At 28.6% G+C, this 12,250-nt stretch overlaps 1 protein-coding gene and 1 non-coding gene across 3 annotated transcripts in view; both read right to left on the bottom strand.

Annotated features, from left to right (window-relative positions):
- The window catches only part of LOC145829501 (sodium channel and clathrin linker 1-like), a 29,793-nt gene that overhangs the window by 3,315 nt on the left and 14,228 nt on the right, over nt 1-12,250 (bottom strand). For both annotated transcript variants that reach the window (XM_082937317.1, XM_082937318.1), the window contains exons 13-19: nt 9,483-9,654; nt 8,280-8,405; nt 7,609-7,719; nt 7,171-7,278; nt 5,361-5,570; nt 4,462-4,656; nt 3,689-3,868 (exon numbers count right to left, since the gene is read on the bottom strand). In XM_082937317.1, the coding sequence (XP_082793443.1) occupies nt 3,689-3,868; nt 4,462-4,656; nt 5,361-5,570; nt 7,171-7,278; nt 7,609-7,719; nt 8,280-8,405; nt 9,483-9,654 (1,102 nt within the window). The remainder of the gene's footprint in view (nt 1-3,688; nt 3,869-4,461; nt 4,657-5,360; nt 5,571-7,170; nt 7,279-7,608; nt 7,720-8,279; nt 8,406-9,482; nt 9,655-12,250) is intronic.
- Trnai-aau (transfer RNA isoleucine (anticodon AAU)) lies at nt 3,290-3,363 on the bottom strand. The gene has a single exon. It is a non-coding gene; the product is annotated as a tRNA-Ile (tRNA).

Raw genomic sequence — 12,250 nt, 5'->3', positions numbered from 1 at the left:
GGTCAGTGGTGGACAATATTTGTAGTCAGCAATTCATATTTACTAAAAAATATTTTCTATTTTCATTTCGTTAGAAAATGTAATTGCGGGCTGCATGATTTAGAAAAATTACAAATAAGAAAATTAAAAAACTCGAGCAAAATTGTAATAAAATGATTTAGTATTATTGTGATCTAGGAAATACTTTTGTGAACTGAAAACGAAATGAAAGCGTATATCAAAATATTAAATATCAAAAAACTAAATTTTATTTATTTTGCACAAGTAGTTTTCAGTTTACTTAGCGGGTTGAAATTCGACTGGATCTGCGACTGGATCTGAGCCGTACGTTACCCACCTGAAATTTTAACTTAAACCTGACATTTTTATAATATCTCATATAACAAATTTCGGACATTTTGAAGTTAATACTAAGTAACTTATTTAAGCCGCACAAAATACTTAAATTACTTTATAAATAGGCTTTTTTTAAATATCTATACCAGAGATTAAAAAACTATAAAAGAATTAACAGTTTATTTTACACTAAATGAAATAAATATTAAAACATTATTTCTGATCTGGTTAAAGGAAGTTTGACCGACTGGTTGATTATCTCACACGAAAAGTGGTTTCATCAACAGCTTCAGTTAATGCAGTAAATTTACTAATTTCAATACTAAGATATATTGTAAGCAAGTTAGTTGTAAAGTTAAAAAAGTAATTTTTAACTTTTTAAACTATTTGTTTCGTAGTAGAATACCATGAAATAGCATTTGACTTGGAATAATCTTTAGGGAACTAAACCTTAATTCTAACATTTTTTTTTTTTAAATTCAAAAAAAAATCCAATGTTTTACAGTTAATTCTGTGAACAGAAAGTAATCAATTAAAAAAAACTTTTAACTAGGTTTAAATTTTGTTTTGTAATTGTAGCAGTCTTTTTGATGGCTTATTTAATTCTGTTTAAAAAGTTTTTTTTTCTAGCTATTAGCCTACAATAATTTAACAGAAGAAAATAGTGAAAAACTAAAAGCTAGTGTTGAAGTATTAAAATAAACTAAGTATATTCTAATTGCTTATATATATTGAAATAAGATAAAACAAAAAACAGTTGTATTAATAGTTTAAAACTCCTTATATTATAATATACTTTTGAACTATAATAAATCAAGTTAGAAAATAAAATTGTGTTTAAGAAACTTTTAAAAGAAAAAGTATAAGTCATTTCAAATAGAAACCTCAAATTTATACTCTTTTGAAACCAAATAAATCTTTTTAGAAATAAAAACTTTAATGGTTGTCAAAATATTACAATCAGGTAATAGTTTTATAGTGATATAAGTTGTATACATATTAAATTAGTAATAACAAAAACCTGTCAAATAAAGGTCTTTCAAACAAATAAATTAATCACTATGCTATAAAAACTTTTAGTGTAATGTAAAACAACGAATATCAACTACAAAATTAACCAGGTCAAAATAAAGTTATTTAAATCTTTAAAACATAAACCATTTAATAAATATAGTAGACTTCCGCTTGAGTTCGCACTTTGAAAAAAATCAAAAAGTGCAAACTCAAAAAATTATTACCATATTTTTTTTTACAAAATGACAAATTTCAATATGTTATATGCAATGATGTTATGAATAAACACAAAATCCACTAAAACATAAAACAAACTTTCATAAAAAAAAAAGATCTATATAAGCTATTAAATATTATATATTTTTTGTTTTATTAATATTTAGTTAGTAATAGACTTTACTTTAGTTAAATTTAATAAAATATAAATTTGCACTTTTTTTTGGGTAAAAAGTGCGAACTCAAGAGGAAGTCTACCGTAAATAATATTTATTAGGCATTATGCAAACCTGTTGTAGAATTAAAAGCTTAATAAAGTTGTTATTATAAAAAGACTACTTAAATACAATACAAACCAGGTGAAATAAGAAATACTTCATAAGATCAAATAAAATTAAAAAACGTTCATAAAATAATGTCTGCTACTGAAGTCTAATATAATGTGGAGGATGAGGAATATGACTGCTTGCAAGTTTTTCTAATCTGATTCTTAATTAGTAAAATAGAGCCTTAAGTCACCTCCTTTATAAATATCTAGATTAGACCTTTTGCTCAAGATGTTGAAAGCTTTCTCAACAACATAGCTAGAAGGAAAAGCTATAAACAACAATCTAAATTCCTCTAAAATGATTGGATACTTTTGCCTTAGTCTTTGTTGAGTCCAAAAGCTTTCATATCGTTCTTTGGAAGAATTTACTTTAAGTTCAAGGTCAGTTTGTAAGTCTGAGAAGGTTTCCTGTAAGTCGTTTACTTCAAAAGTATTTGCCTCGAAGAGATCCATACTTTTATCTATATGATAGCTTTTTTGTGTCAAATCTAAATTTTACTACTAATTATGTTAAAATTGTTAAAAATTCCAGATTTTTTCCAAGTTTTTTTTGCTTAAATTGTCAAATTCTAGGTTTTTCCAGGTTTCTAGGTAAATTGGCAACCCTGTATAGGTTTATTTCTTAGTCTAACTTAGTGACTTTTCAAAAAGCAACTGGAAATATCATGAGGTGATAGATAGTAATAAATAACATAGATTTTTAAAAACCATTTATAACCCCAAATAACATATATGTCAGGTTATAAAATAGTGAGAGGGATTCCAATCGTCTATGATATATTTAATTGTTAAATATGGAAATATATAAATGAAAATATAGTACTTACTTGAAAGTAGGAGTCATAAGCACTAGATTATTTTTCTTTTTTTTTCATAAATAAAATAAACTTTTTGTTTAAGTTTTACCTCAGGGTCAAATAATTAATAGCAAGCTAAAAATAGTAAAATAGCAAGAAAAAAAGTAAAAATCTTATGACAACCCAAAATTTTAAAATCGCCCCCTTTTCGCCCCCTTACTAGTTATCGCCCACCCTTTCGCCCCCTTACTAATTATCGCCCCCCAAAATACTAAAATCGCCCCCAGGGGGGCGATATCGCCCACTTTGGGAAACCCTGCTTTAAACTGTTGGAGTTTAAGCTACCTAAAAATACTTCAAAAATTTCTATAACGTTTAATTTTTCCATTATCAATTCGTTTATTTTATATACTTTTTGAAATATTACTTTTAAATATGTACAATAAATAATTATATTTATTAAATGTCGTTACAATGCAGTCTATTCTAGAATTTGAAGGTAAAAACAGATAAAAATTCTCCCCGTCGGGGAATCGAACCCCGGTCGCCCGCGTGACAGGTGGGAATACTCACCACTATACTAACGAGGATGGAGATGTGGCCAGTACGGGGATCGAACCCGCGACATTCGCGTTATTAGCACGACGCTCTAACCAACTGAGCTAACCGGCCACACGTCTACAAGGAGTTTGTGCTAATTATAAAGCGCGTTTACTTTGTGTGACGTCATAATACTGTCGCATTTTTTCAAGTAACTCGATAAAGCAGTTAGTCTTAAACTTATTTAGCTTGAAAAGATTTTTTTCTCGCACTGGTGTAAATCTCAAACTCAAATAGCACACTTTTTTCACATGACGTATTAAATATGTACTATAAAGTCTTAAACAATAAACTAATTAAATTTCATTCTACTTCTACAAGATTAAAAATGATTTTTGTTTAATTTAAACATTAGTTTGGAAAACTAACTTTCCTAGCCTTATACACAAAAACTAACAGTCTGATTGTTTTTCTGAACATCTAACTGTTGCGTCAGTTCGAAATTGTCATTGTTAATTTGCTCCGCTTCCAGCTTCAGTTTAGTCACTTTATCCTCCAAGTTATTCTGCTTCTCCACCAAATTTGAGTTTTCTTCCTCCAAATTCCTTATTCTTTCCTTGTACTGTTCGCCCGTTTGCTGTTATAATGTAATATATAACATTTTAATATTAAATGAGCTAAGAGAAACTTATACATGGTATAAGGTTACAAATTTAAATCTTAATAATTATCAACTGACAGTCTACTGATAAGTCTTTAATGACTTCTGTGAATAAGTTATCAACGCTTACGCAATCATAATCATTAATAACTTATCAATAGTCGTAAGTGGATAAACCTTAAGCTTAATAAATAATGTTGTTTATGTAAACCTTTCTTATCTAAACCTTATAAAAAGTTGAGTTATGTTCCAAAAGTTTGCTTTAACAAACATTAAACAATCCATGCTTTTGATTTCATATCACAAGTTTAACCTTTAGTTTTTGATAATTTTTCAAAGACTAACAAGTATAAAACTTTAAACAACAAACAAAATATAGCTTTTATTTATCCTTTACTTCAAGTAAGTATAAAAACTTAATTTATTTCTTTTTATGCATGATAAGCTAGGCTGTTTTTAGTAAAAATCAGTAAGTATACTTCTATTTAAGCTACTTGAATCAGGAAAAAAACAAAAAGTAATTAACCTATAGTTTTAACCTATTTAGAAAAAATTTAATTAAAACAAACATGTAAAGTGATTTGCAGGTCGTTATTGCACTGCTGATACTTGATCACCTTCATTTGGAACTCCTCAATTCTCCTCTTATCATCCTCATTGCAGTCATCTTTGTTGGATTGCTCCGCTTCTAACTGCGCTTTTCTCGCCAACCGCTTCGACCTTTCAACTTCGCATTTCAAGTTGGCCTGCTCTATCGTCATCAGCTGAGAAAATAATGCGTTGTTATGAAGTAAAGAAAAGTTTAAAAAGTATTAAAAATCAAAAAGTAGTAAATAATACATACTTTTTTTTTTGGTTATACTCCAATTTGAGAAAAGTAAATAAAACTATTTCATTATTAATGATTACATTATTTATCATTTAATTTCATTATTGATGTTTTCATTTTTTGCATGGGTCGTCATATTTCTACAAGCTACTACTTTAGTGTCGAGGATTATTTATTAGAATGGATAAAAATGTCAAACCCTAATAAATGATAATTTAAAGATACATTTAAAGGCTACTGACTATAGTTATTAGTTATAGATAAGAACAAGAAAAAAAAACATAATTACTAACTGTTTAAATGTCTAAGACTTGAAACTAAGCTGACAAGGATTGAGGCCATAATATTGAGATTTAACAATATCATTTAACAATATCATTTAAATTTAAACTATATAAAAGTTAAAACTACCCAACCATAATTAACTACACGCTTGTTTAAAGTGACCTTAAAATTTAGTACAGAAAGTTAATAAACATAGAATCTTGTATAATATCTCCTAATTCTAAGGTTTTAATAAACTATTAAAAACAAACTTCCATTTCTTTCATGTAATGACTAAACATAAAACCTTATATAATATCTCCTAACTATAATATCTCGCAACTATAAGATTTTAGAAAATTAATAAAAACAAACTTCAATTTCCTTCATCAGCTTGCTGATCTTCTCGTCCTTCTCCAGCTTGGCCCTGTCAACCTGCGTCTTGATCCTGCTCTGCACCTGATCCACCAATTCTCTCATGTTCTCTCTCGTTTGCATTAAATCCTCTCTCAGCTGCTCCTCTCTCATTTTGACGGCGTCCCTTTCGACCACCGCTGCGTCCAACAGCTGCGCCCCCTTGCGGATCTGTGTGATTAGGAAATTAATATTTATTTATTATAATTTTAAAACTTTTATCTTTGAAGATAACAATTAAAAATATCAACAAATTGATAAGGAGCATGATATAACTTCAAATGTTTCAAGACTTTATTTTCAAAACAATGTTTCAACTAAAAAAAAGAGATCATCAGTTAATAATAAAATTTTATTCCAAAAGATTTAATACATATTATAAAATATAACTTTATTATATTTGATAGTTATCGATAAAGAATCTTTTAATCTGCCTGAGATTATAAATATATAACTTTCATTAAGTACATCTGTTTAAAAATTTTGCAGGTCTGTGTGGTCAAATTTATTTGTATATACTTGAACTTTATTATTTTCATTTAATACTAATGAACAGAATTTTTTTTTGAAAGTTGTTTATATTTGATTTTTTGCATCTGTTAAAAAGTAATTATAGCGAATCTGTAAGTAAAGACTATATAATTGTATTTATTAGCTATTGATTAAGAATCTTCAAATCTGCGTGAGATTATCAATCTACAACTTTTCTTCAGTCAGTCTGTGTGAAAACTTGTACTTGTACAAATTTGCAGATATGCTTAACAATTGTCTTAACAATTATATATCATTTATGTATACTGCGCGCCCTTACTAATATGTGTTAAAATAATTCTTAATTTACTAAAGTGTTGTTAATTAATATTGCTATTATTCGTATAAAACTTAGTAGTTTACAATTTCGCGTATTTGTGTTAAAATATTCTGTGCAATTTTGATAATCTCAGTTGAATTTATAATCAGCCGCTTAAGTCTGCGGTGAAATAATTAAGAAATTCCATTCATTATGACCAGCTTAATTGCCTTAAACTAGAATCATGACGAAAATTAGCGGTTAATTCAGCAATATTTTTTCAACGTAGATTTATCATATTTAGAGTTTGTAGTTATTTTACAAGAATGTTTTTTTACCATTATACAATGGCATCAAATTGAAAAGCAGTCTTATAAGTTACAGATATGATTAGTAATTTTAAATAAGAATTTGTATAAAGTTATTAAAAAAAAACTATGTGCCTATTTTAATGTAACGTCACTACGCAAGTTTAACTGCCATGAGTGCAAAAATTTTATTGGATATTCAGATGATACTTTAAAACATTACTGACCGTTAACTATAAAATAAGATAAACAAGACAATTCAACAGGCTAAATTAGTTTCGAGCAATTCTCATTTGTATAGTACAAAGCTAAACAGGATATCATCTTTAAACTTACATAGTAACACAGTAGTAAAAGACAAAAGCAATTAAACTTACTTACAAATAATTAACCAATTGTAAAACTATACATTAATTAATGACAATGACACTATTTATAAACTATAAGGTATTACGGAAATAAAAGAACAGCATAATCAAAACTGCTTGACTACAAAACATTTCTTAAATATATACAAACAGATTTAATAAGGAAACCTGTTTTATGTAAGCAAAAAAAATTGATTATACTGTTTATTTATCATCTTAATACTTTAAACTTTACAAATCGTGTTAATGTACTATTGATGTGATGGTAATTATATTTGTTTTTAAGTAAAAACTCTGTAGCTTACTTGGTTCATATAAGCGAATTCTTTTGATTCAATTTCATTTTTATCCTGCATAATAACGTTCATTTGCTTTTGTAAACTTTTTATTTCATTTGCCATTTGCTCGTTTTTCTGTAAAAGTATTAGAAATGTATAAATTATTGAAAATAAAGTTTGTTATATTTTTATTTACCAGTGTCTTTTATTTTTAATGTTAGGCAACGTTTTATAATATGTATAAAATAGACTTTACCTTGTTTTTGTATATCAAAACTGCTAGAAGTTAGAAAATGTTTAAAATATATAAGAGAGTTTAAAAGCAAGCGACTCCGCATGGCATATAAAACTTGTGTAGCTTTAATAAACAAAAACACAAACTGCTATTATCAACAGCTTTTAGTTTAAAAATTTACCATGGAAGTATAACTTTACAAAGCCATAATAAAATTAACAAGCGAAAACCTGCTTTTGGTGATTGAGACTCGTTTCGGAAGCGATCAGTTTTCTTTCCAACTCTTCAACATTCAAATTTGAAGATTCTATCTTGTGTTCCATCGCGCCTCTCTCATCCTCCTATATTAAACAGATACGATAAGTTTTCATTAATATTTAAATAGATTATTTGGGAAAACTTTTGACTCCTAAATATGACATTAGAGAAAGCTATAAATGATTGTTTATTTTTGAATAAAAACAGAAGTTTATAACCAATATCAGTGGAGCTTTAATCTAAACAAAGACGGACAAAAATGACTGCTAGTAATTAATTTATATTTTTATCAAAACTTTTTTCTATCTTTTTCATCTTCCAATAACAATAAAATATTATTTTATTAATGTAAGCTCAACTTTAATGCAAGCTTGTTTTCAATATATATCTAAGAAATATAACTACTATTAAGCGTTTTAAAATGCTGTATGTGCAAAGAATATAAATAAGCGTTTAGATTACAAAACAGTTCGAAATTATCGTAAATGAAGACTAATATAAGACTAAATAAAATGACAATAGAACTAACTTGCAAAACCAAATTTTAAAACAACAGTTTTTGAAAAGAACTTTTTTTCTAAATAATAATGCAATCATTTTATCACGTGCCAACATAACAGACTGAGGATTAAATACAACATACCAGGTTGAGAACGCGGATCTTGAGCCTCTCTGCGACTTCCAACACTTCCTGTTCTCTCTGCCCGCTCATGCCCACCTGATGAAGATTCTTGCGAGATTCCTCCTTCAGCGACTCGATCTTGTCAAACTGTTGTTTGTTATTTTTTATTATTATAGTGTTTATTAAGGGGTAGTTGGTTTTTTAAATTAATGCAATTTTAAATAAAACAAGTTTGTTTCAAATTTAACCTAAATTTCAATTCCTGAGCTAACCAAAATATAGTAAATTCATTGTTGGCCTGTATAATAACTTTTACTTTTTAAATAAATCTCACAACTGACTAAAGCCTCAGTAAAAACTTTCCAAATGCTCACTAACTTTTTTCAAACTGTCAACTTTGTTCTGCAACCAACTCAGCTGCCTGGAAATCTCAAGATTTTGAGGCTTTTCTCTGAAGTCTTTTTCCCTCTTGTGGTTCCTCGAAGTGAAATTTTTAAAACTCTTTCTCACCACGCCACCCGTCTGGACGGGACTCCTCGGTCTCCTTTTGAAATCTTCCACCAGGAAGTCTCGCTTCAGCGCGTCGCAAACAGCTTTCGAACTCTCCCCCAAGTTCCCACTCAATACGTCAGTTACGAAAACGGGACTTTTTTCTTTCAGTTCCTCCCCCAGCACTCTGTCCTCCACCAGGCCCCTGATCCTGTTCTTCAACTGATCCTGCGCCTTCTTCCTGATCCTCGACCTGTCCAGCTCCTCCCGGCTGTCGTTCAGGTCGTCCACCTTGTTTTCGAACAGGACGTCGGGGTTTGGCGCGCTTTTCTGCAGCTTGTCCAAAGTTTTCGAAGTGATTTCCCGCCTGATTTGCCGGATCAACTGCGGGGTTTCAAACTCTCTGTCGTCGTTGGTTGAAGGGAAATCGGGGCGGAGCTTGAAAGGCTCGTCTAACAGATCGGATTGGAGGGTTTTCTTTGTTGATATGTTTTGTTTAATTAGTTTTTAAGATAAATTTTACATGAATTAACCTCAAAATATTTTCGAAAAATTTACTGAACTTTACTAGTATTCACAACTACTAAATAACTATAAAACTTCCTTGTTTAATTTTCTAAAGAATATAAATCTTTCCTGACTTGTAAATTCTTTTTTATTGACTTGCTAAAAGTTGGAAAACCTACATTTAAGTATAACAAAAAGGTTTTTATCAAATTTGCAAAAAAATCAAACCTGATCTTTCACCGTAGCAGCCAGATTATTGTTCTCCTTCTTCAAATTTTCGAACTTTCCAACCAGGTCTGCCCTGCTCTTTTCCAGGTACTCGTACCTCTGACCGACCTCTTTTATGTATTCCTCCCTCCTTCGCCTCGACTGCGCCTCCGCAAGCTTCGATTGGCGCAAGCTGTTTGCATGAAATAGATAAATTAAATAGTTGCAATGAAATGCTTTTTTTACACAAAATTAGTGTGAACAAATTCATCTTTTTGAGCACTATAGCAAGCTGTTGCAATAAAAAATTCGATAGCAGGTACACAGACAATTTGGTTATTTTTTGTAGTTTTTTGTAACTGCAGATTTTTGCAATAAAACTTTTTTTATGCAAAGGGATCCTGGAAAAATCAAAGTATTTAAACTTGAACATTTACAACTAACAGAAAACTAGTATTTTTTCATAATTTTTACTTAAAAAACACTTATCTTCTTAGATACTTTACAAGTAATTTAAACATTTAAAGCTATCATACATAAACTTTAGGCTTTTCCTTTTTGTTTGATTCTGCCAGCTTCGATTGACGCAAGATGTTGCAAATAAATCTTTGTTTGAAGTGATTTATTTTCAAAATTTAATTAATCTAGTTAAATTTTTCTGTTAATTGATATTCACACTACCTTTAGAAGCTTTGTATAATACATTAAAAATAAGTTTGCACATCAGTTCTCAAAGCCTAGAAATTTTAATACTTTATTTAAGTGGCTGATGATGTATTAAATTTATAAGCTTCTATATAGTTTCTTAAAAACCGTCTAACCAAAATTGCCCTTATAAATCTTAGCTGTTACTAAACTAAGTTATCATTTTGTCCACTTGTCAAGAATTTAAAACTGCTATACAATAAGCTTAACAACAACTTACTTTTCAATACAAAACTACCGTAAACTAGCTATTAAACTTTTCTTGAAGTTTTTATTCCCATAGACACATTTAATATACTGTTATACTGGTAACATATTACATGTTAAGTTTATGTATTGATTATATAAGTAACTTCAATTTTTTCTAAAATTTTTGTGACTGATGACGTAATAGACAATTTTTTTATACTTTATTTTAGGAATAAAACTAAAATAAATTTAATTAACTTGTTGTCTAAATATTTATCTTCATAAGATATTTTGTTTATATATAAGTAATTCATTTTAATTGACTGTGTTTCAAAGTTATCACTTGTCAGTACAACTCACTCACCTGTAGCTCTATATTTTCAAATCTCAAAGTTTATAATTAAAAATACATTGTAAAAATAAAACAGATATTCTCACAAAAACTTTTATAGATTACCATCATTATAAAAAATGATGCAAATTTTATTTATTTTAAATGCTATGTCACAATAGAAAAACAAATAAAACTGAATTCTTCAGAAAATATTATAAAAGTAAAAGTTTGTTCCTACTTGTTGTTGTGTTTGAAGCTATTCCTACTATTTTATTAATGTCAGTGTTGTTAAAATCAATCTGACAAAACACAAAAGGTCAGCAAGATGTCACCGAAAAACCCCTTGGTTAGTCTGAAGAAGATAGCTCATGTGAGAAGGCATTCCTGGCCATTCTCGGGAGGAGAAAATAACACTACTACTGAGAGCGGAGGAAAATCAACACAAGATGGCGGTAAAAGGTTGTAAATAAATTAACTTTAACAAGTCTTTAAATTCCTAGGTTCACCAAAGTATGTGAAAACTAATTCTTTTAGGTTTACAAGCCTTAAAATTGAGATAATCATATTTTTCCGCTTAATTGTAAAATTCATATGGGTTTGTGAATTCTAACCTACACGGTATCATAAAAATTTATATTTTTGTATTTTTCTTTTGAAATAAATATATTGTATATACAATAACTCACAAAAGAATCTACCATTCAATAGTCTTTTGTGAACTATTGTGTATTTATACCCTGTTTGTTGAGGTCTCTACAGATGCTATAAAAAATTGACTTATTTCAAACAGAATTAGTCTTTTCATATTAAGGTAAACATTTTTTTGTTAAACTTTAGTAGGTATTTATATGTAAATCAGTTTTTTTAACTGAAATCAATTTCCAATCTGTGACTAACAATTTTACATACCAACATAGAATTCAATCATTTCACAACTTTGTGCACTTATTTTAAAATTGATTTAAATTACTCAAGTTTTTCTTATTATTCAAACCAGAAAAGAGCGTTCACTAAAAAAATAATTACCCTTTTTGAAAAAGTAAAAGACTAGTCGAAGGTATTTTTCTATTTATCAACTTTTTATAACCAACAAGCAGAAATAGGTACTTGTGAACTACTGTGTACCATTATCTTTTTTTTTTTGTTCTTAGACCTCTCTAGATGCAATAACAAATTGACTAACATCAAACTGAATAAGTTTTTTGTATAAGCTGAGACTGACCACTTTTTTCTTAAACTTTAATAGGTTTTAATATTCAAGAATGCAAGTTTAACTATTTACTTAGCTAATCTTTAATTAAACACCAACCAGAAATAAGCGTCTATATACAGAAATTCACACAGACTTTAATATTTAATATATTTTTGTGAATTATTGTAATACCTTGCTTTATGAGACCTCTAAAAATTCAATATTAAACTAGCTTATGGCAGTGCATGAAACATGTTTAGTTTCTTCAAAGTTAAAAACCAACCTTTGTTTCACAAAACTTAATCAGTATTTTTCAATGACAATTTTGATAATTATCTACTTCTTTTTAACTTAGCAACCAGAGATGGG

The sequence above is a fragment of the Thalia democratica genome, chromosome 2 (genome assembly GCF_965202585.1).
Source record: "Thalia democratica chromosome 2, ktThaDemo2.hap1.1, whole genome shotgun sequence".
In the NCBI taxonomy this organism is placed as follows: Eukaryota; Metazoa; Chordata; class Thaliacea; order Salpida; family Salpidae; genus Thalia; species Thalia democratica.
The sequence above is the reverse complement of the archived record's forward strand: the minus strand, read 5'-3'. Positions and strand labels throughout refer to the sequence as shown.